Source organism: Chinchilla lanigera, unplaced genomic scaffold (genome assembly GCF_000276665.1).
Source record: "Chinchilla lanigera isolate Chin_1 unplaced genomic scaffold, ChiLan1.0 scaffold00001, whole genome shotgun sequence".
In the NCBI taxonomy this organism is placed as follows: Eukaryota; Metazoa; Chordata; class Mammalia; order Rodentia; family Chinchillidae; genus Chinchilla; species Chinchilla lanigera.
In genome coordinates this window covers 62,441,624-62,467,328 of record NW_004955402.1, presented here as the reverse complement: position 1 = coordinate 62,467,328, position 25,705 = coordinate 62,441,624, and the positions used below count along the sequence as shown (strand labels likewise).

At 36.4% G+C, this 25,705-nt stretch overlaps 1 protein-coding gene across 3 annotated transcripts in view; it reads right to left on the bottom strand.

The window, feature by feature from the left end:
* The window catches only part of Atp9b (ATPase, class II, type 9B), a 305,437-nt gene that overhangs the window by 69,983 nt on the left and 209,749 nt on the right, over positions 1-25,705 (bottom strand). For all 3 annotated transcript variants that reach the window (XM_005373105.2, XM_005373106.2, XM_005373107.2), the window contains exons 14-15: positions 5,308-5,420; positions 2,057-2,305 (exon numbers count right to left, since the gene is read on the bottom strand). In XM_005373105.2, coding sequence (XP_005373162.1) covers positions 2,057-2,305; positions 5,308-5,420 — 362 coding nt within the window. The remainder of the gene's footprint in view (positions 1-2,056; positions 2,306-5,307; positions 5,421-25,705) is intronic.

The window sequence follows — 25,705 nt, the reverse complement described above, 5'->3', positions numbered from 1 at the left end:
GAGATGTTCTGGCTTTTCATAATGGGGAACTGCCAGCTACCACTGGCAGATCTGTGGATAAGCATCATTTCTGGAGTTGAGGTGCTAGCATGTACACCTAAAAAACAGGAATTAAACAAGAAAAAAAGGAAAAAGGCTACAAGTCTATCTGATGTGTAGACAGGATTAAGAACCTTGCTGACATGAAAATCTGCCCTTTCTGAGGAACAAGGTTCCTGGTCTGCACAAGAATATACTGCCCATCTCCTCAGCAGCCCAACACATGTCAAGAGACAGTTGCAACCAACTTTCTTGGAAAAGGAGATATGACTGGTTTTTCCTAGCCATAAAAAAAAAAAAAAAAAAAAAAAAAAAAGAATAATTCTGCTTCTGGAAGTGTGCACAAAATACAAGAAACTCTTGCTTTTGGGCAACTGGAAAATAAGTTGTTTCCCATCCTCATGTATCCACAAAGAACAGAGCTCCTCGTATCTTCTGAAAACACACATCTACTCCCTTCTCTCTTCCTGGGGCTCTAAATTTGTTCTAGTAATTTCCTAACATGTTAATAAACTCACAGCTATAACTTACACATTTTCATCTGGAATATGACAGTGTATTTAGAGTGCTCCAGATTTTTATACTTGATCACAGAACTTATACATGCCACCACTACAATTTACTCATTTAAATTTAATGGGTGTTAGTATATTCATAGTTTTATAACCATCATAACAATCAACTTAAAATTTTTTCTTGCCCAGAAAAGAAACCCCTATACTCTTTGCTACATCTTTGCCACTGGCAATCACTAATCTTCTCTCCATCCCCATGGATTTTATTCTAGACATTTCATATAAATGAAATCATATAACACGAGGCCTCTGTCACAGGCTTCTTTCACAGAGCATACCATTCTCCAGGTTCACTCACACTGCAGCATGTGTCAGTGACTCACTCCTTTTTTGTCAGTGAATAATATTCTACCACGTGCATAAGCCATGTCTTATTTATCTGTTGGTAGACACTAGCCATAATGCTATAAATACATATGTACAAGTTTTTTCGTGAATATACGTTCTCATTTCTCTTGAGCACATGCATAGGAGTGAACTTATTTGGCCATATGGTGACTGTTTAATGCCTGAGGCACTCCCAGTTTTCTCCAGGCTGTCCTTTTCAGGTACCCACCAGGGAGTGTATGGGGTACAACTCTTGTGCACCTCCCTAGTATCTGCACGGTCTGACCTTGAGGAGGCTGCCATCCAATGAGAATGCATGTCTTGACTGTAATGCTTTGCGGCAAAAAGACTTTTCCTCTTTTGCAATAAACTTGGCTGTATTAACGAACTCCTTACTTTAAAACATGGGGTAAGATTTTTTATTTTGATTGGAGGTAGTTTTGGCTAATTATTTACTACTATGATCCAGTTTTATAAGGTACTTGAAGAAGCCAGTTTGATCATGTTACTTCTATAACTGGCTTGAACACTTTACAAAATATGAAGAAATGATATAAAGTTAGAAATGACAAATTTACCAGATTTAAGATTATGCCCTTTCTGTAGATTTAGAAATTATTTACATACTTCTCTTTTCAAAAAGATGTTATATTTAAATTCTAACAAAATAACTTGAAATTTAGTACACAAATTTTATGATTTATTTGAAGATAAGATGAAATTAAATAATATAGCATATAGTAATCCCAAGTTTCAACAGCTTTATTGAAACTTCGCTCTGTCACAATTTATAAAACCAGCAAAACTGATTTTTCTTATTATTCCCTGTTAACTATTCTCAGGTGTTTTGTTAAATATTGACACATTAGGACAATAGGTCCATATCTGAAAGGCTTAAGTGACACAAGAGGGCCATATGCTAGAAGGAGCAGATGGTTTTCGACCTTCAGGTAGAGCTGGCTCTGGAAGTCTGGCTGGGACACAGCCCCTTCACTCACTGCACTAGAAAGTAAGTCTGCATGCCCACTGAGCCCAAGTGAAAAGCACACAGACCACAGCTTTGCACTCTGAAAAATAAATTCTGAAACCAGATTCTTTAAAGGGGTGCGACTCACCTCATCAGGGCTGGATGCCTGGTAGGTACGGTTCTCGTCACTGAAGTCTTGGTCCACTTCAGCAAACTCAGTTTCACCACTGATGAGAGCCCGAGCCTCGTACACAGGGGTCACATTGTGACAAAGAGCAATGGCTTTCACTGCTTCATGGATCCGACTGCTGACGCTTTTCCTAACTTTGGGGGCTAAAGATTGGGCTCTTCTTGGTGGTGTTGAACTGGAGTTGTTTCCACTTGCTTGAGGATGCATCTTTAAATCAGGTAATGTCATAAAAAAATTAAAGATCAGAGAACTAGGTGGTAAACCCAGAAGTGATCAATCTATATTATTTTATAAGCTATGATAAAAAACAAGAAATAAAAAATATGGTTTAGTTTGATTTGATTCTTTGTCCTATATAGCACCCATTATTATGATTTACTTTTCTTAGTTATATAAAATGTTCTGATATTTCCAGGTTGTCAAATATTTAAAATATTTGCTATCATACTTAAAACTTGGCAGTCTCCTTTTAGTTTAGTCACTTCGACTATCACTTTGATTTTGTAAGTCCTCAATAATTCCTGTTTATTCATTCCTTCTAAAAACAGAGCAAGTTAACAAAATGGAATGGTATATCCACAATGGCTTTCAGTTTTCTGAAAAAAATACTATAAATAAAATAGGATAAAGCTAAAAGCATGACAAAATTTTTAAGACTCTTCCCTTACTACCATATAGCTTGTAACAGTCTGTGAATTAGTCAGATTTTGTAGCTTACAGTAATTAGACACATTAGTGGGTGCCTTCAGAGGAAAATGGCCCAGTCTTATCTTAAATTGTGTTATGGTGAAGCAGCTGCTCACTGCACCCTGTGGCTGTCATCATACTAGGCTATGTGTGAGTGAGTTATCACTTTCAAAGTGGTGATTTCAGTTATTTATCTCCTAACATTGCCCTGACCCCAAAAGGACTGGCCCACACTTTTCTAAGTAATTTCAGAGACCTCAGGATAATCCTTAGAAATCAAGTTTTGGTGTTTGGACTGGGTGTATAGAGCCACTGAACCAAGAGTCCTCTACCCATCAAATCACAGTGCTGCCTACTGCTGGGCTAGGGCTACTGTCAGCAGCTCAGCTGCCCTGCATCTGTACACAGCTCACTTTGTCACCACTCCTACAGCAGAGAAGCTCAGCCACTTTCTCCTTCTGAATTATGTTATGCTTACTGAGGCTTACATAATTTAATTTCACACAAATTCCATTAAAGACTGTGCCTTGTATCACCAAATGCTTCCAGCGGGAAAATATAATCAGGTTATAAAAGATTTGTGCTACACTGTAGTGGACCTACTAGACTATTGTCATGTTAATAATAAAACAGAACCCAAACAAGGAGTGACATCTATTTCACATAAAAGTATTGTCTAACCAGCCTACAGACAGCTTTTAGTAAAAATGATCTTTAAAGTTCTCTTTAATATAAGCATTAAATATTTGCTATTTCCACATAATAATTCTTCATCTTTTCTGTTTTTAAGTTTTTCCTAGTAAAATAACTTATTTGGAGTCTAATCTGTGGGTTATGTAAATGCAATGAATAATGTTTGAAAAACTTTTACCTTGTAGTATTTTAATCTAAACACAATTCTTAGGAGAAAGAAAGCTTTATTCTTTTTCCCTCTTTTAGATTTTTCTTCTATTGATACATATTTTATGGTTGAGGATATGGCTCAGTGGTTCAGTACTTGCCTAATAAGAGTAAGGCCCTAGGTTTGATCTCTACCACAAAAGACAAAATTAAAAGTAACTGAAACTAATAAATATAGGTTATAAAATAGTTGTATCTAAATAAATTACAACCATATGATTAAAATGCTTGGTTTTGTGTGGTTGTGCAAGTATACATATATATATGTAAAACATTATATACAATAAATATACATCTAAGATATTTTCACATCTTAGTAATGTCTATGCTAGACCAGCAGCAATTACAGAAGAAGCAAAAGTTTTTCAAAAACGAAACACATTATTTATAACTGAATCCTATGCTTAAATTCTGTCAAAAGCTGCAATGGTAAAGTGCAATTTAGACTTATCTATGCAAAATCCTGTCTGAGGCAAATTAATATAAATACTAGCTCTGCAATTGACATCAGAGATGTGGCCCTCTGAGACCTGAGCTGTGATCACCGAGGTGAACTATTTACACCTTTGAATAGTAGGCCTTTACCCTATATGATGTGGGCTATTGTACAGTATTCAAAGCAAACCAACAAACACGCAGAAAAGCAGCTTGAGAAAAGTAACAGTTGCTGACACAAACTACAATCTTGCATCTGGCATTTGAAATGAATTACCCTGAACTGCTAGGTTTAATTATATTAAATGAATAACTTTTATGATAGGTAAAGTGAAATCCAAAGGAATGAGATATAAACACTACATGGAGCCAGCACCTTATAAACCCTCAATTTGATTAAAATGCAGTATATGCATACACAAAGGCTCTGACATGACTAACGTCAAGAATATAGAATGGGAGAATGAGACAGCCTGGGATAGACTATATGGAGTGCCTGTCTCTTCTGAAGATGACCTGACATCTAGGCTGTATCATCACGTTGCAAGAAAGCAATTCCTGTTCTTATAATCTCAAATGGCTCTTATGAGGCAATAAAATTTTTAAAAAAGCTTTTACTGATTAGGGACACATAATAGATATTTAAAAATAAAATGATATTTGAGCTTCATTTCAAAATAAAAAGAGAATGGCTACAGATAAAACAAGGTCAACTATGCATTGATAATTATTATTGAAGTTAAGTGACAGACATATGATAGATCATTGTATTCTGGTATCTATTTTGCTTACTGAAAAAGATGAAAAAAATTTATCTTTAAAATTTTAAGGAAGTTTTATTAATTACTACTCTATGCGGAAAAAAGAGGCATTAGGAAACATACAGTTATAGTATTGAACTGTATATATCCTTCAAAATACTGTTAACACTAAATTTTTACAAATTATTCACTAAAAATACAGTATGAATAAACAATTTAGGCCCATTATGCCTCCTATAACTACACTAACGTAGAAATGCTTACTCAGACCTGTTCGACTTAGAATTGATGACAGGTACACAATAATGAAAGCTAAAATAATCAGAGAGGATTATTAATTTACAGATTAGCACATAACAAATTCAGTTTAATTCAAGTGCTGGATGCTCCAGAGAGAAGAGCACATTCAGAGGAAAACCCACATACCTGTGAGTAAGAATTCAGGAGGTGGGTCTGGATCTCATCCATTGTGTCAGTTCCATAGGAAACAGTGCCCAGATGAAGCCGCTTAAATATCATCTCATTTTGGGTAAGAGTTCCTAAAATAGAGGCAACACTATCAATTAATCCAGGCAACATAAGAAAGGCCATGCTGCTTTACACTCCTGATGCTGCTCTTCAGACTTTTGTGCAGCAGGGCGAGCATGCTATGAGACACAACGTACCTACAGAATGTCCCTGGCTACCACTCCCATCTTGATAGCAAGAGTGAGAAGTTTTCTTCCTAGCAATAAAGCTCCCCTTTTAACAACCTTTAACCATGGGTGGAGCTCTACTTATATGAAGAAAGTCTAGGTCAGTGGTGGTGAAACTATGGCACCTGTGCTGCATGCAGCAGGCTGTTTATCACTGAAAGCTCTGAATAGTTTGCCATCTCCGGTCTAGGCTCTTTCTTGTAACTTACATCTGTTATTTGGCACAAATACAACTTTTGCCTATTCTGAAAGAGGCAGGCATACAACTAGAAAACTGAGTCACTGGCTTCATAATTTCAGTACAGAGCACTGCCTCAGAAAGACATCAAGTAACCTTGAATTAAGCTGTCTTATCAGTTTTATGAAAACCTATTTTGAACACCGAACTAGTTTTAGTTGAAGTAATGTACTCCAGATGTATTTAACCCTTTGCACACACTCATATTATTTGGAATGAGAGGAAGGAAGTTTGTGAAAGAGGACAGAGTTTCCTTAGTTAAGCTAAAGGAGAGCTATCAGGTGTGCTTATTTAATGCTTGCTCCTCAGCAGACCACAGCAGAATCATCAAAAGGATTGTTTACCTGGACTGCCAGGAAAGTTGGGCCATGTATCATATATCACACTTAATTTACACACACATATATTACAAATGCATAGACTAGCTTACCCGGTTTCAGAGAAGTGAAGGCACACAGGAAAGTTTAAACTCCCTATGACCATGAATGTAATGTGCTGCAATATGCTGTGCTTGAATCCTGTCTTCCCTTGGGGCTTCTGCACACAAAGACTGACCACTGATGTAATGGCAAGGACTGTATAATGAACTGATGTAATGAACATGCACAATCACTCCACCAATCAAATGGAATGGAAGCTGGTCTTTTTGTACAGTCACAGAACACACATATAATACTAATTTCTGTTTTCTTTGCCACACATGATGCTGAAAATACCTACTGACTCCATGGTTAGGATTTGTATTTGAAGTAAAAAAAGGCCACTGATTCACAACCATTAGAACACAGAACTCACTTTAAAAGGAAGGTCTGTTTCAAAATAGAAATACAAGGGGCTACGGGAACAGGCAATGTAGTTCAGTGCAAAGACCCTGAGTTCAATCCCCAGTACTGAAAAAATAAAAAAGTCTACATTTCAGTCTATACTTCATATTATTTAGACACTGTTTTGATAAAGGCTCTTAGAACAAATGTAATATATTACAATTTCATAAATTTCAAACAGTGGCTACTGTTGGGGATGCTTGTCAGTTTTGTAAGTTTTACTGAGTTCTACACAGACCCTTTAAAATGGCTTTGGTCTGTAAGTAATGAATAGATGCCTCCTCAGTTTTCATAAATGTGAGTAGAAAAGAAACGTATGTGAATAGTTTATGGCATTTTCATTAAAAAGTAGAATTATTTATTTTAAATTACTTAAAATTAACTTAAAATACTAGATTATATTAAATAGTATAGTTAGGAACACTCAAGCTGCCAAATAAAATAGGTAATTCCTATAAATGCTTTATATAAAGTATTTAATAAGAATGTAATTTCTATAAGATATTGAAATGATGTTAATTTATCTTAGAATAAATAAAAAGTTCACCTTTGTTATGTGTCCAATAAAGTTCTTGAAAATGTCACTTAAAATATTATTTAAATTAAGAATATCTTTTCAGAATATCATTGATATTCTGATATCAATGATATTCTGAATATCATTTCAGAATATCACATTCAGAATATTATTTAAATTAAGAATATCTTTACACGACATGACGTGTTGCTTCAGATTTTTTCTCTGATATTCAGCTTGTGCAGCATAATTGTAGCAGGCAAAAAGTCTGATACGTTCTACACAGTTTGTAAATAGGCTATGATTAATGAGACTCTTTCAACCTAATTTTGTATTATGAACCATTTCATATGTGCAGTAAAGCTAAATAAAGAACTATGAAAATAAACACTGGTATAGCACATATCAAGAATAAGCTATTTCTTAGGTTTTCAGACAACCTATACAAGTACCCCAAACCCCTAAATAAAGAAATAACATTGGATTTTTCTGTTGAGCCCCTTGCACTGTTTTTCTCACTGCCACTACAAAGTTAACTCAGAGTGGAGACCTTCCATTTCACACGGCCAAGGGGCCATGTCCACTGTCTCATCGAACCTGGCACAAGTCACACTACTTTCAAGGAGCTTTCCTGTTCTGCTAGACACGTGCACCTCATGGCTACCCATGCACAACTCACATCTTCAGCCTCTTTTCTCTCACCATTATGCACCTCCTCAGCCAGCAGCATCCCCAGAGTCACTGCTCCTCCAACAGGGCAACACCTAATAAGGGCAAATCCCTTACCACTCAGACTTAAGGCCACCAGAAAATGGAAGAGGGACCACATAGGTATACCAATAACATGCTGAAGCAACAAGTTCTAAAAAGGCTGGAACTACTCTCACTATGGCTACTACTGGCATTGCTGTCATCACATTATCCTGTCTCCTCTTCTTGGATTTCTTCATTGAATCAACTTTGAAATTTCTTAATTCTATCTAAAAAATGATCCCTCTTAGGCTTCTATTTTGGAATTCCTTGGTCCTGCTGTCTTCATCTCTTGTCCTGATTTGTAACTCTTTCAGTTACTCAAACTCTATGTCCAATCTTCTCTAACCCATTTCTCACCAGTGCTGTGTTCCTAAAACTAAAATCTCGTCATTTGCTCCTTGGCTTAAAAATCATCAGCGACTCTCCACTGTTTACAATATTAAATGAAAACTGCTTAGAATGGAAAACAGAGCGGCTATCGTAGAGCTGTTCTTCCCACATTGTTCAATGTCCTGGTTGCCACTGTCCTCAGCATGGGGTCATAGTCTCAAATACTCATATTAACATAAATTTCAAATTACACTGAATTCATGTAATATTAATCTGCCAAAAATTCATGAAGAGATATCACTACACATAGGAATTGGGGACCAATGGGCTAGGTCCAAATCCTGCCCATAATCCATGAGCTGTGTCACCTCATAGAATTGCTTCAAACTCTCCATGCCTCAGTTTACTTGTTTATAAAACAGAAAGCATCTCCTGTCTTGCATAGATACTGCAAAGAATATGATAATGCAATATGTGCCTAAAACACTAAGAACTAGAGAGGGACTTTGTTTTCTCAAGATCCTTGTGGGTTGAAAAAGCTACCAGGAAATGATCCTACTTCTGGGAGGCCCTAGTGCAGGATGCAGTAAATGCAGTACAGGAAATACACGGGGAAGCAGGACTACTCCAGAGAGGTGCCATGAATCTGGACTCAGAGAATAGGCCTTTACCCAAAGGTGATCATGGGACAGCTCAGGAGTTGCCTAGTTCTGAGAGTGCAAACATATTGCTCTTAGTGGAAGGAGGCGACACAAGGGACAGGGATGGAGAGCAAACAGGTGTGTCAGTTGAAGAAGGCAGCCCATGTCGGGTCAGGAGGACACAAGGGAAGCTCTTGTCCTGACATAACAAGGGCTGTACTCATGGTCCCCTCTGCCCATGTTAAGAAAGGTGTATGTTTCTCCTGTGGGTCCATCACTGCATGGGGCTGACAGCAAGGTCTAGGAAAGGGGTTTTATGGAAGTAACATTAAGAGACAGTAAAAAAGAGGTGAAGTCAAATCTTTTAAAAAGACCTTACTGAACCTGAGAAGTGAATGTGGTGGTATTCAACTAAGACCTGGGAGCATACTTGGCTTACTGCCTCTGCTCAGTGCTGGCAGTAACAAGTCACAACAAGATGTTCAGGATAAAGTGACAAAATAAAGAACACTAGTTTGCTTCAGGAATTGGTGGATCTAAAGTGACCATAAGGCAAACAAGGAGATAAGTCCAACAGTCATACAGACGGTCCCTAACTCACATTGGTTTGATTTTTAATTTTTTGATGGTAAGACAGTAAGAAAGTGATACAAATTAAGTAGAACTCATACTCTAAATTTTTAATTTAGCTCTTTTCACAAGGGGAAGCAGCCAGCATTCTAGAGTTTAATGTGTTGTCAAGTTATGTTGTTGGTAGGTAGGTGTACTGAGTGCATTTTTAACTTACAGTACTATTGGGATGGGACTGTAACCCCTTGGCAAGCTGAAGAGCGTCTGTACATGAAGATTCAGGGCTCAGGAGAAAGGCCTACCCAAGAAGGCTGGGAAAAATGTACTGTATTCATGACACTTTGCACAGCACATGACACTTGTTACATTTCTAACAATAATGCTGTTAAATCATTTGAGTATCTTTTACTTATGTCACAGATGATAACTTATTATTCCTTCTATCCCTTAAGGCTTCAAACATGGCACTTCATAGTGCTATGAGACAAGAAGAAACCACTGAAATTTTCAGAGTATTTTACACTTAAAAGTACTAAGAATTTTAATTATTTCATAGTGCTTTAAAAATGGTGACAAAAGACCTCACAGCAATGTGGTTCAGTACAGCAGAAAAAACATGATCCCCCACTTTATGTTTAAGTAAAGAAGGTACAGGGAAATAAGGTGAATTGCCACATTGTTAATAAGTTAGTGAGATAACAACTCAAGCCCTTTGATTAAAATTCTGTCTTCCACCTGAACAGCCTTGATTTGATGGTTGCTAACTAATAACTAAATGTATATACTACATTAATATTTGTGGAAAAGCTAAAAGCTTCACTTAAGACTGGAGTCAACTAGGCTTTTTAGGAAAAGAGATAAGTCATTCCTACAATGAACTTTTAATAAAAAAAGAACTGATTTATTTTCAAAATTTTCTTAAATTTTTAATATACTTTTATTATTAATACTTAGAAAATATTGTTTCAATATAGTATTTTCATACACATGCACAATACATCAGCCCCCACCCTTCTTCCCCAGTCTAATGATGGTCTCCTTTATAGAATCATGCCATCTTGTTGTTTTCAGATTCTATGTATCGGGGGCTGGGGATTTAGCTCAGTGGCACAGTGACTGCCTGGCAAGAGCAAGGTGATGAGTTTGATTCTCGGCACCGGAAAAAAAAAAAAAAAACAAAACCAAACACAACAACAACAACAAAAAACAGATTCTATGTATTGGAGAAAACATGCAATACTTGTAGAAGTCTGACTTACTTCACGTAAGAAGATGATTACAGTTTCCATCCAATCTCCTGCAAATGATATAATTTTTTTCCTTATATCTGAATACTACTCCATTGTGTACATTTACCACATTTTCTTCATCCATTCATCCATTTTTGGGCATCTAGGCTGGATTCATGTCTTGGCTATGGCAAACTGTACCAGGACAAATACATGTACAGGTCTATCTATAGTCAACAGACTTTAATTCCTTTGGATACCTAAGGAGTGGTGCCTCAGGAGTCATACAGATATATCATATGGTATTTTATTTTTAGTTTTTTGAGGAATGTGTATGTATTTTCATAGTGGCTTTACTAATTTATATTCCCAACAGCACTGCAGAGGGGATTCTTCTTCCTGGTATCCTCCCCAGCATTTAATGTTTTGCTGTTTGTATGTCTATTTTTGATGATAGCCATTCTGCCCAAGGTGACATAGAATCTAAATGTAGTTTTGGTTTCCATTTCCCTAAAGATTAAAATTGTTTAACTGTTCTCATACACTTATTGGTGATTTATACTTCTTTTATGAAGCATCTATTCAATTCATTTGCCCATTTACTGACAGGGCTATTAGTTTTTTGGGGTTAATTTTTTTATTTCTTTAAGGTATTAATCTTCTATCAGAAGAGTAGCTGGCAAAGATTTTCTCCCAGTTTCTAAACTGTCTCCTTACTCTGTCGCATTTGCTGTACAGAAACTCTGTAAATTGATGTATTCCCACTTGTTCAATGTTGATATTATTTCCTATATTCTTAGAGTCCTATTCAAGAACTCTCCCTTTGTCTTCTTCTAAAGTTTCATATCTAATAACTAGGTCTGTTGACCCATTTTGAATTTCTTTTTGCACATGGTGAGAGACAGGGACCTAGTTTCAATTGTGTACACAGGAATATTCAGTTTCCCAGGTACCATTTGTTTAGAAGGCTATCTCTTCTCCAAAGTAAGTTTTTCACTCCTTTGTCAAGAATGAGACGGCAGTAGTTGTGTAGGTTTATTTCTGAATTCTCTGTTCCAACAGTCCACCTATCTATTTCTGTGGTACTACCATGCTGTTTTTGTTATTATGGCTTTGTAGTATTATTTAAGATAGGGTATTGTGATGTTTCCATCCGTATTCTTTTTGCTCAGGACTGTTTTAGCTTTTCTGTGTCTAATGCCATGAGATTTGGAGCTTTTCTCCCTGCCTCCATAAAGAATGTCATTGGAATTCTGAGGGAGATTGCACTGAATTTTCAGATCACTTCTGGTAATAGGCCACTATAACAATATTGTATTGCTTTACAAACACAATATTGAAATCTTTTAATCTTCTAGTTCCATCTTCAATTTCTTGTAATTTTCATTGTAGAGGTCTTTCATGTCTTAGGTTTATTCCTCAAGTTTTATTTTTTTTTGTAATCTATTGTGAATGGAACTGATTTCATGATGTTTTTCTCAGCTAATTCATTACTGGTATAAACAAAAGCTTCAGAGATTTTAATGGGGATTTTGTATACTGCTAAATTGTTAAATTTACAAGTTCTAAAAATCTTTTGGTGAAGTCAACACAGTCTTCTAAGTATAGGTTCATATCATATGCAAATAAGGAAAATTTGAATTTTCCTTTCCCATTTTCTTGAATTTATTTTAAAAATTCAAAAAAACTGACAAAATAACAATGAAGACAAAATTCAAACAACACAAAAACAATAAAAATGATAGATGACCTCAAGACAAAATGATAGAAATTTACAATGGTTGCTAAATTACATACTGTTATCGTCAGTGAAGTTGCTCAGTTCATTAGACATAAGAATGTAAGATTGATGAAACAATCAAAGACAGTAACAAGAAGAAAAAAATTATAATTTAAAAAAAAAATTGGAAATGATGCCGATCTTCAACATACAAAATGGAAGGAGTTCAACAATAGTTCTTATACTACATACTCCTTTCCCATTTGTATCCTTTTATTTCATTCTCTTAAGTGCTCTGGCAAAAATCTAAAGCACTATAATGAACAGGAGAGGTGAGAGTGGACATCATGGTCTCAATTACTGATTTTGGAGGACACATTTTCAGTTTTTCCCCATTTCAGGATAATGTTGACTACAGTCTGCTCATAATATAACCTTTAATATATTGAAGTATGACCCTCCAATACCTAGTTTCTTAAAGACTTCTAACATGAAGGGACATTGAATTTTGTGAAAGGCTTTTTAATGCATCAATTAAGATAACTGTGTGTTTTCATTCTTGTCTGTATTTATGTGTTATACTACATTTACTGATTTATGTAAACCCCCTGAATCCCTGGAATGAAACCAAATTGATCATGGTGCATGATCCTTTTAATGTGTTGTTTAATTTAGGTTACAAGTATTTATTAAGGGATTTTGCATCTATGCTGATTTGATCACAGGAGATTTGAAGTATAATTTCAAACTGGGGATTGTAATACCTCTGGCCTTGCCTTTGTTGCCCAGGACTGCTTCTGCTATTCTGGGTCTCTTCTGGTTCCAGATGAATTTTAGGAATGTTTTCTCAAGGTCTGTGAGGTATACCAGTGGTATTTTCATTGGAATTGTATTGAATCTGTATAACAATTTTGGGAGTATGGCCATTTTCACAATGTTCGTTCTTCCTATCCATGAGCAGGGAATATCTTTCCATTTTTAAAAATCCTCTTTGATCTCCTTTTTCAGAATACTGTAATTCTCACTGTATAGATTTTTACTTCTTTTGTAAGACTGATTCCTAAGTATTTCAATTTTTTGGATGCTATTGTGAAACATATGGTAACACATTTCTCTCTCAGTATGTTTGTTGTTTGTGTATAGGAATGCTATTGATTTTTGAGTGTTGAGTTTGTATCCAGCTATGCTTCTGAATTTGTTGATTAACTGTAGGAGTCTTTTGGTGGAGTTTTTGAGGTCTTCTATGTAGAGTATCATCTCATCTGCAAATAGTGATAATTTTACTTCTTCCTTTCCTATCCTTATTCCTTTTATTTCTCTCTCTTGTGTAATTATTCTGGCTAGTGTCTCCAGAACTATGTTGAATAGGAATGGTGACAGTGGACATCCCTGTCTTGTTCCCGATTTTAAAGTAAAACTTTTCAATTTTCGTCCGTTGAGAATGATGTTAGCTGTTGGACTGTCATAGATGGCTTTGATCAGGTTAAGGTAGAGGCCCTCTATTCCTATTTTCTGTAGAGTTTTTATCATAAATGCATGTTGGGCCTCGTCAAAAGTTTGTTCTGCAACTATTGAGATGATCATGTGGTTTTTGTCTTTGGCTCCATTTATATGGCGTATAACATTTATAGATTTGCAAATATTGAACCAATCTTGCATTCCTGGAATGAATCCAACTTGGTCGTGATGTATGATTTTCTTGATAATGTGCTGCATTCTATTTGCTAGTATCTTACTGAGTATCTTTGTATCTATATTCATTAGGGAGATTGATCTGTAGTTCTCTTTCTTGGGTGGGTATTTCTTTGGCTTTGGTATCAGTATGATGCTTGCCTCCAGAAATGAGTTAGGGAGAATTGCTTCCTTTTCAATTTCACTGAAGAGTTTGAGGAGGGTTGGTATTAAATCTTCTCTGAATTTCTTGTAAAATTCTGCTATGAATCCATCAAGGCTTGGACTTTTCTTTGTCGGTAGGTTTTTAATCACGTTTTCAATCTCATTAATTGATATTGGGTTGTTCAGGAATTTGCTATCTTCTTGACTCAACCTTGGTAACTGACCTATCTCTTTGTGCCAATGGGGTGCTGAGGTCCCCTGTTACAATAGTGTTATTAACTATATGGGTTTTCATGTCTGTTAAGATTTGTCTTATATAATTTGGGGCCCCAATATTTGGTGCATACGTGTTTATGATTGTTATCTCATCCTCTTGCAGTTTTCCCCTGACTAGTGTGTAGTGAACTTTTTTATCTCTTTTGATTGTTGTCAGTTTGAAGTTTACACTGTCTGCAAACAGAATAGCCACATCTGCTTTTTACTGGGTTCCTATTGCATGGAGGATTGTTTTCCATCCTTTGACTCTTAGTCTGTGGATTTCCTTTTGAGTGAAATGTGTTTCCTGTATAGAGCGTATCGTTGGATTTTGTTTTTTAATCCACCGTGCCAGTCTGTTTCTTTTGACTGGAGAATTGAGGCCATTTACATTTATAGTTATAATCGATGTATTGATTTATCATTGTCATGTTATTTACTTGCATTGGTGTCCTACTTTTTCTACCTGTTTACTTGCTTCCTCTTCTTGATGTTTCATTTCTGTTGTTCTTGAAATTGAAGTCAGATTTTTCTCTGTCTAGAATCTTTTGGTACTCTTTGTAATGCTGGCTTGGCACTCATGAAATTCTTCAATTGTTCTTTGTTGTGAAAATATTTTATTTCTCCATTGAATTTGAGGGATAGTTTGGCAGGGTACATCAGTCTTGGTTGGAAGCTGTTCTGTCTCAGGACCTGTAATACTTTGCTCCAAGCTCTTCTTGAATGGATGTTTTGTGCTGAGAAGTCTGATGGGCTTTCCTTTATAGGTAATCTGTTTCTTTTTTCTAGCAGCTTTTATTATTCTGTTCTTTTGCTGGAGATCTGGGAGCTTGACTATTATATGTCTGGGTGTAGTTTTATTTTGGTTGTGGTTGTTTGGAGTTCTATATGCCTCCTTTATCTGTATATCAGGTTTTGTTTCCATGCTTGTGAAATTTTCTGCTATTATTTCTGCAGATATTCTTTTTATGTTAGTTGTGTTGCCTCCTGCTGTTTCACTGACTCCTATAAGTCGTACATCTTTCCTCTTTGCCTCATCTTGCAGCTGTTGAATTGACGTCCTGGAACCTTGTTGATTTTACAAGATCCTTTCTTTCATGGTCGCTAGCTGCCATGCTGTCTTCAAAGTCTTAGATTCTATCTTCAGCTTCATTCAAGCGGTTTTGGCAGCTTTCAATGGCAGCTCTGTTTTCCTGGAAAGTCTCTTTGAATCTGGGTCATGCGTTCTAAGTCGTTTCTATATTTTTCATTTAATGCTTCTGTCCCTTGCCTTTGTTCTTCTATTTTCTTATATGTTTCTTCTTCAGACTTTTTGAGGAGTTCCTTCATTATTATTGTCATTTCATTTATTGCCTGAGAGATATTTCTGATCTCATCTCTTCTACAGCCTTATGGAGTTGTTTCTTTACTTCCATTGCAATCATTTCAGCTATTTAAGGCATGTGTTTACCAAGTTCTCCTATGTCAATGTCTCCTGGACTTGTTCTGAGTGGGGTGGAGTTCTGGGACTGTGTTTTAGTCCTTTGTTTTGTCATGTTTGATACTCGATGCAGAAAGCTCAGTTTCCCTCTTAAGTGGCTGCACAGCAAAGACCACTAATGTCCCTAGTTTTTCTGTTGGTCATGTTTGCCCATCAGTGACCCCAGAGAAGTGCTACTTAGTCTTGGGTTTTCTGGCAGTTGTTGATTTGTATCTAGTTATCCCAGGTCTCAGACATGGGCACTGGTGTCAGCTGAATGCAGATCATCTGATCCAGTGTCCCCAGTTTAGGGCACATGCATGGCCCAGACTTGGGTTGCATTGGTGTGACAATCCCGGTCCAGTGGACCTATGTGCCCAGGAAGTTCAGGGTATAGGCAAAACCCAGACACAGACTGCAGGGTTGACAATTTGTGAACCACCTGATTCTGTCTCCACTCAGTTCAGGACTCATACAGGAACCAGATGCAGGCTGGATGGGTAGCAATCACAGACTGCCTGTTCCTGCAACCCCCTAGGGGGTCCATGCGCAAGTAAAGCATGGACTTGAACCGCTGGACCAGCAGCCTTTGGAGCACTCACTCACTCTGTACAGGGCGTGCGCAGGGAGGGGCTGCATACGCAGTCCAGTGAGACCAATCCCTGGGGCTTCAGAGTGAGGACCTCCTGTCTGTCACTCTCCACGAGTTTCAGCTGGGAACCATGGCGGTGGGAGTAAAGCAGGGACTCGAAGCATGGGAGCAGCATCTCTTGGAGCACTCGCTCATTTGGCACAGGATGTGTGCAGGGAGGGGCCACATGCGCACCCCAGCTAGAGCAGTCCCTAGGGCTTTTTAGCTGCCTTTCTTTAGCCTGATGATCCCATCTCAAGTTCTGAAATTCCTGACATAACGCTATACATCATTCTTTGCTTCTTACTGTTATTTGTAGAAATTGTGAGAATAATAGTACACATGCACAAAGAGTCCTTGAAATACAGTGACCAGTTACTTCAGAAACAAACCAGATGTTAAAATACTGTATTTATTGTTGTGTATACACATTTAGTTAAAAATAATTTAAAAGAAAATTGAAGTCCAGATCTGAACCATTTCTTTCTCCTCTTGGATTATGTTTATAAAGCTGTCTACTTACATTCCTAAAAGTCTTATTTATTTACCTACCTAGAGCTAAGGGAATGAAATAGAGAACTCCAAATAGTTTGTGAAGATTGAACAACTTGAGACTAAAGTTTTACATTTAGGTCCACAATCTGTTCTGAGTTAATTTTTCTGTATGATGTGAGGTAGGGGTCCAACATCAGTTTTTGCACATAACTATACAGTTCCTCTAGCACCATTTTTTGAAACGTTTGTTCTTTTCTCCTATCGATAAGCCAGTTGACCATACATTTAGGATTTATTTATGGCCTCTCCCTTCTATTGTATCAATCCATGTATTTGTCCTTATCCTGTCTTGATGACTATGCTTTATAATAAGTTTTTAAATTACAGAGATTGCTTCTTGACTTTTGGTAAGATAAAGTGTAAAAGGAAGAGATGTAGCTCAGGACAAATGAGTCTGCTGTATGTTTTTTAGGATTGTTTTAGCTATCCAGGTCCTTCTGGTATCTCTGCATAAATTTTAGGATCAACTCATCAATTTTGCAAAGGTAGCTGGGATTTTAACTCAAGTAATAAGAGTAATTCTGTAGATCAATTTGGGGAGTTTGGTTTCTGACTTAAGAATAAGAAGTACTTTATTTTTGGATGCCATTATAAATGGAACTGCTTTCTTAATTCTATTTTCTGATAGTTCAATGCTGGTGTATGGATATGAAATTCATTTTTGAATCCTGCAATCTTACTAACCTTGTTTATTAATAGATTTTCAAGGGATTCCTTTGGATTTCCTTTTACAAGCCTGTGTTACACATAAATAGTTTTACTCCCCTTTACAGTATGCATGACACTTTCTTTTCCTTGCCTAAATGCTTTGGTTAGTACTTTGAATGTTCACAGCAGCATTAACCATAATGGACAAAAAAATAACCCAAATGTCCATCCACTCATAAATGGAAAATAAAATGTACATACAGTGGAATATCACTTGGTAATAAAAAGGAATGAAGCACTGAGACATGCTATGGTATGGATAAACCTTGAAAACATCCTGATTAATGAAAGAAACCAGACACACAGGACAACATATTGTATAATTCTATCCACATAACATGTCTTTACAGACAGAAAAGCAAACTAGGGGTTTCTTGGGAGCTATCTGAAGGGGAAAGAAACAGAATGATTGCAGTGAGTACAGGGATGCTTTTTTATGGCAATGAGAATGCTCATTTGTTTGTTATATGATACTGGGGAGTGATTAAACTCAGGGTCTTCACACTGAGGTATCTCACTATCCCTTAAAAAAGTTTTTTGTTGTTAAAATTTAGACACAGGATCTCACTGAGTTGGCCAGGTTGAGCCCCAACTTGCAATTCTCCTACCTCAGTCTCCCAGAGTGCAGGGATTCCAGGGATTAATCTCCATACCCAGCATGAGAATATGTTAAACTTAATGATAAGAGTTGTGTAAGAGCTATGTCAAATATTGTCTAAGAGAGTGATGTATCCTGCAGTTTCTCATTTGAATCAGATAATTGTATAATAACTGCATCTTCTAAAATGTCTAAATCACTAATAAATCATAAACAGCTTAAACTGACATTCAAACAAATGACTAGCATGTCTCATGAAATACTGGCTTTGTAATTTTGCCATCTGAATAAAGTATACTGATGCCTTTAGGGTTAATGAAACTGAATATATGCATAAACCTTCTTTTGGGTGAGGGACAGTTTCTTCACATGCCAAGAGGAATCTTGAAAATACTTAATGATTTTAATGATGTGTTTTATTTTATAACTTAATAACTTCAGGGTTTCTTTACCCATGTGTACAGTAGTAGATAATGTAGCAAGAGTAAATCAGTTAAGCGTCAGTAACAGAAAATAGTTTTGTATGTCTTACCTCAGATGCTTTTCATGATTTTAGTCAGTTGATCACTTCTACAAATTTTATCTTAACATGACAGAAATCAGTAGGCCCTGATACTGGAAACTTTGAGAGGAATTAATTTAAGAATCAGATGGTAAGACTGCCACCAGATCAGAGAGAATGACAGTAGTTTGGTTACAACAGACAGTTCCTGTAACAATAGGTTTGCTAATGATTTCTTAAGAAAAAAAAAAAAAAAAATGAAAATCTGGACCACGTTAGCCAAACCATCCACAGTGATAGATTTACTAAGTAAATTATTTATAGAGAATTTACAAGTAAAAAAAAAAAAAGTACTACAAAACTAGGATTAGAAGTCCCACTTAACCCAGCTATTCTCCTTCAGGGTATTTTGCCAGAAGAATTAAAAGCATCATACCACAGCGATATATGTGCACCCATGTTTATAGCAGTGCAATTTGTCATACCCAAATCTTGAAAACAACCCAAATGACCATCAACTGAGGAATGGATAAAAGAGATGTGGTATGTTTACACAATGGAGTATTATTCAGCTATAAAAAAGGTGAACTTGAGGCTTTTATAGGTAAATGGATGCAACTACAGACCACACTCATAAGTAAAATAAATTGGACCCATATGTACAAACTTTATATTGTCTCCCTAGTGTAAGAACCTGAAAGAGTAAATAAAACTCAAAATGTACAACAGATAATATGAAAGAGAAAGAAATGACTTGAAGGAAGGAACAACTAGGATGAGGGAAAGAAGAAAAAAGAAAGTACTACAGCATTTATATCTATATCTATCTATCTATATAGATATATATATCTACATAGATATAGATATAAAACTGTCATAACTATAATGCTGATGTCTGGTGGTTTATTGAGGGGAACAGTTAATGCTTAAAATTTTTTTTATATATTTTGACCAATTTTGCATGCTTATATCTGATAATCTGAGCAACTTATGTGAAGACAACAATATGCAATATAACAACCATTGGTGAATTCCTACCATCCTGTCTAGTGAAACTATGTATTGTCTCTAATATTCTTTTAAATTATTATTTTCTTATTCCTTTTAATGGTTTGATCAATCTTCCATTCTTACATCTGGTAATCTGAGCAACTCTGTTGAAGATAACAATATGTAATATAACAACTACTGTTAATCCCTATCACTTGGTTTGAAACCCCGTATCATTTTTAATGTTCTTGCTTTGTTGTGTTTGTATTTTGCTATTGTCCTTTTTTTTTTTCACTATTCTCTTTAAAATTAAAAAAAAAAAAAAGAAAAAAGTGCTATAGCTCTTTAATACAGCAGCGATTTTTTGGACTTGAATGAGCAAAGCATGCAAAGAAGAAACTGATTTCTAAGGAAAAAGTACTGCAGGTATCATTCAAAGGGTGTCAACAGATGTGCTCTATGACTGATCAGAGGAGACACTGGAAGCAGATGTGGAACTTCTCATCTAAGTTACTAAGCAGTGATTTGGTGCTACACCAAGATTCTACCAGGCTACCACGAGATAGCAGGCAGGTGACTGACTGTAACATATAAACAAGGCAATTCTGCCTACAATTCAGAGGCAAGCAGCTTATCCAGAGTAGAATCATTTCTTGTCAAGATTCTAGATAGGGAAAGTAATAGCCATGTATAATCAATGATTACACCAAACACATACTTACAGAATTCACCATGAATGAATGGAAACAAAACTTCTCCAGGGAGAAGACCGACTCATCAAACTTTAAAGTATGCACTGGTCTTCAAAAGTATCTGACATTAATGTAGAGTCACATTTATATTTAGTCATATATTATGATTCCTAATCATAATTCCTAACAGTATGAGCTTCTGTTCAGCTATTGCCAAGTGCTAAGTATCTCAAGAAGTACAAATACCCCAAAATGTTAATTATGCCATGCACATCTAAGTATACACTGTAGTGAATAACTGTAACAGTAAGAGTGCACATGTTTATTGAAATTGAATACCCCAGCTATTATCACTGCATAGGACAGACCACAGTCGTCCTCTAGTGTCAAAGATACTAATAAACATGTCTAAATCTCACTTGTGAGATTTGTAAGCCTTGTATACACTTAACTAGTATAAAAATGATGCTTCGCTTCTCTTAAAAACTTTGCAAACAGCATCTCCCTCATGATGACAATGTCTTGTAACACTCACATGTGATTCAAATCTGAATAACATGGCACTTTGGGTAATGGATGTGATAATTAAAATGTGAGTCCTAAAAAACCTGTTGGTTTAGTGGGTGTTTTAGTAATGGCTTTGTTCTACATTAAGATAAAAACTCCTTAACAAAGGAATTAATGTGTTGCTTTAATAGGCTGCACCCTGAGTTAAGTTTTAAAATTTATGAATTCTCTGCAGCATTGTTCTTTAAACAATGGCACTGTCAAATGCAACCAGTGAAAGGATTAAAGTTCTCCCAGCAGATTAAGTACAAATTATCTGTCCTCCTGTTTCAGCATCATTTGTTCATTTATCACATAACGTCTAGTATTTCTGGTCAGTGTCAATATGCTCCACATCCTGGCAGTTAACAGATGTCTACTCTTGTCGAATGAATTACTTTATGTTTCACGCACTGGTGGCCACAGATGTGTCACTATAGCAACGTCATTAATTTCAGATGTTACCGGAAACATGCACTCCAATCAAACCTAATTATACCACATTGCTTTCTTGTCCACAAGAAGGAAACTATAATGCAATTATTGGGATACTTCATTTTCTATTCTGCTGTGGCAAATGAGAGAGCCACTGTGATGGACGTTTTTTGTCAAAAAGCTTACTGATGAAGCACAAACCCAATTTATAATCATATGAAGAACCACCTTACAATTATGTTAGTAAGGTAAGGCTCCTCAGACGACAGCTCCTTCTTGATTGTTTCAGCAGAAACTCAGGCCACTTAGAAGATGTCTGCAAATTGCCTTATGCCCTTGAACTCTACCTCTGGTACCCAGGGCCAGAATTCTTCATGCTGACAGACAGCCATTCACTGCTGGTGTCTCTGCTATGGCTAAGGACACCAAGGCAATCACTAGCTTCTGAATGGCTTCTGATTTACACTCAGAGGAGAAGACAACAGAATTACTTATATGATTAAAACAGGTAATACAAGACAGAAAGAACCTAATTATTTGAGTTGCTGGAATGCCATACCCAACAGTCAGAAAACTAGACATGCATTGGGGCACCAAAAGCCTGAGGAAAGGGGCAGGCTGAACCCCTGTTAGAATTCCCCTTGATTCTATTTCTGTGTTCACTCAGCTGTGCCCATCATCTGGAGCTGTGTGGCAAATTGCCTCAGAACCTTAATGGTCAACAACATGTTTGTGTTGCTCAGAAAGGCTGAAAGACATGCCAAGATTGTGCACATAGTTAGAAGGGCAGCTAGGACCCAGTCCCAAATCTGCCTGACTCTAAAGCCTATTTTCTTCTTATCTGATTATGTCAAATACATATTTTTATAAAACTGAAGTGAGACAGTAACAAAATACTACTTATTGGCTTTCAGTAATACAATAATTACATGACATTCCACCAACTTATGACTTGGTCAGTGTGGCCTTTATAAGAGGCCATAGCAATGCTGTCACCTCTGTGGGTTTCTTAGACCCTGGGAGTAGGGCAAGAATTCTGTCTCTTCTCTCAGGAATAAGTGGAAGGGCCTAACCCCTAGACCAGGCTGTGAATCCAGAGCTACCTGGGAGGTGGCTCTAAGAAGAAACCACCACTGGAGACATGGCTAAAAATGTCTAACTGTAGATGGGACGACACAGGCCTTCACCTTGTGAATAACCAGGAAAGGTTCTACAAGAAATTCAGGCCAAACTATTGAATATAACAAAAACAACAAAACTTCAACATTAGCAACTGATGCCAGAAATTTCTTCTTAAAACTTCTAGTATGAAAAGGCCTTTTGAGGCTAACAAAGAAATGTATAAGACTTTCTCTCAATATTTTCTGTGATTCTTGTTAAAATTCATTTACCAAGATTCTTGATTTACTGCGGGTTTGTTAGTTTAGGAAGTAATATTTTGATCTAAAAGTAGTACAGAGTAAAGGGAAGCTTTAGCTTCATGGTCGTGGGGAAAAAACACTTATACTGATGGAATGTAAATTCTACAAAAAATGGAAATGAAAAAACGAGGGAATTAAGAAAACCGTCAAGTATTAGAAAAAAATCAGCATTAAGCAGTCATGCAACATTTATCATAAAGTGCAGAGAGCCAAAGATAGAGGAAAAGAAAGAATTGGTTTTTCCTTAGCCTAATTGTAGCTCTGGGTACATACTTTTTTCTTATTTGTAAATTAAAGTGAAATAACAGGTCAGCACCACAGTAGAAATGTTAATGCAGGTCAAAGGGCACAAAGGGATACCTAGCACTGAGCGGCACCCGCCCCTCCCCGCCATTCCTCTCCACTATGAGTTTCACAGGTACCACTGTGAGTCCTGCAAACGGTGGAGAAGGTGACCACAGAGGGCTCTGAAAGTGAAACATGTTTTCTGACAAAGCAAGACCCTAGGCTTGGGGGGCCATAAAGTAGGGTATCACATCATCACCCAAGAAAGGCAGCCCAGACAGCCCCTTACCTCTAAACTCTAAGAGTAGGCCTGTGGCCTCGTCTTCCACTCTAACTTACCAGGTGGGTCTGACATAAACGGCAGGGATACCTGAAGGCAATAGTTTGGTAGGGTCTATGTTGGAATTATTGTTCAACAATTTTGAAGGAGCCACTAGAATGATGCTTTAGGAATTGTACATTTGTTTGAAATAAGAGAAACAAACAAACAAACAAACAAAAAACCCCAGAAAATCTCAGCAAACAGAGTACCTGTTTGAGGTTAGTATTGAAGGCAGAGAACGGAGAAAGAATCAGTGAAGTGGAGGACAGACCACCAGCAAGTCCCATCTGACCCAGAGTAAGAAGAGCAGCCCAGAACAGTAACTTGTTAACAAAGATGCAAACCTCCTGGCACTGGAGTCTGAGAAGAAGAGTACAGTGGGGCTGAAAATATGCTTGGAGAAACAACAGCTGAAATGTCTCCTATCTCATGAAAGACTCAAACCTACACATCCAATAACTGAGCTAATACCAAATGGTATATAAAAAAAAAAAAAAAAAAACAGAGCCATGCTAAGACACTAAATTTTGAAAACCAAACATAAAGAAAGGCTCTTAAATACAGCCAGGAAGAAATGTTATATTCCATACAGGACATCAACTAATTAACAGACAGCCTGCTTGAACCAGGAGGCCAGAAGGAAGTGGCCACCTGAGAGCTGAAAGAACTGCCAACAGCAAATTTTACAGTCAGTGGACACAGAATCTACCCAGGACAGATTTAGTGATGCCATACCAAGAGCCTCCATAAATTCAAAAGGACCAATGTTATAGCAAATATGTTCTCCAATCACAATGAAATGTAATTACATTTATTCTGAAATATTTTAATTTTTTATTCTACTTCATGTTGTTGAATTTTGTTTATTTTTTGTTACTGTGAAGAAAAACACTACATTTTTCTACCTTGGCTATGCTAAATTAATTGTAATAATATTGCAATCTCTTTTTAACTTCTGACCTCTTCCTTGCTATAAGGCTACAACTAGTCACTCAAACATGGTTTTGACTATAAATGATATTTTGCTGTTTCTGGTCTTGGGGAAAGCTTCAAATATTTTACTATGTTTGCTGTATATTGTGTTGAAGATACCCTTTTTCCATCAGAAGAATTTTTTTCTAGTCTGCTAAGAGATTTTTATCATGAGTAGGCATTGAAATTTATCAAATATTTTACTAGATTTATTGAGATATTTAAATGGTTCTTCCCTGTATTACATTAAAGTTATCGATTATATTACTCGATTTCTGAATTTAAACCTATTTCCGGAGTAAATTCAATTGGACCATTAGCTATTACATATTTCATGTAATATTACAGATTTTGGTTTGCTAATAAATTGATAAGGATTTTGTGTCAATACATATGACCACTTTAAAATTTTCCTTCCTTACAAAGTCCTTATCAGGTGAACGGCAGACCTATACAACAGCCTGGAATATGCTCTCTCTCCTTGTATTTGGGAGACTACTCATCCAGGGGTCCTTTCTTCAGTATTGAAAATAACTAGCCAGCCTGGCAAGCGCAAGGTCGTGAGTTCGGTTCCCGGTACCGGAGAAAAACCAAAAAAAAAAAAAAAAAGAAAAAAAAAAGAAAATAACTAGCCAGTGAAGTGGGCAGAATAGGGTTAAAAGCACCTCCATGCATTCAACTGTTATCATGAGCTTTTCTTCTTATATTATAAATTTTTACCAAGTGTGTCAAATGTTTGTCTGTGGTAGTTTATTTGAGTGTTATAATAACTTTCTCTTTTAATCTCTGTACAGAATTTTAAGTATTAAACAATCTTTGTGTTCCCAAGATAAACTACTCACCATTTTTAACATTTGGATTTGGCCTAATGACAGTTTACTTAGGATTTTTAACATAAACAAAAGAGATACATATTTCACTTTCCTGAATTGCTCTCCTTCCATCTGTTTTCTCTTCTCTGAAAAAATTATTTACACACTTAATTACTAATAAAATTATTTATGGTTTGTGTTAGGATGCTTTTTAAAAAACCTACTTTAAAAATTTTAGGATTGCTGAAACTATTTCTTCTGAGTTCACCTTATAGCTTACATTTTTTT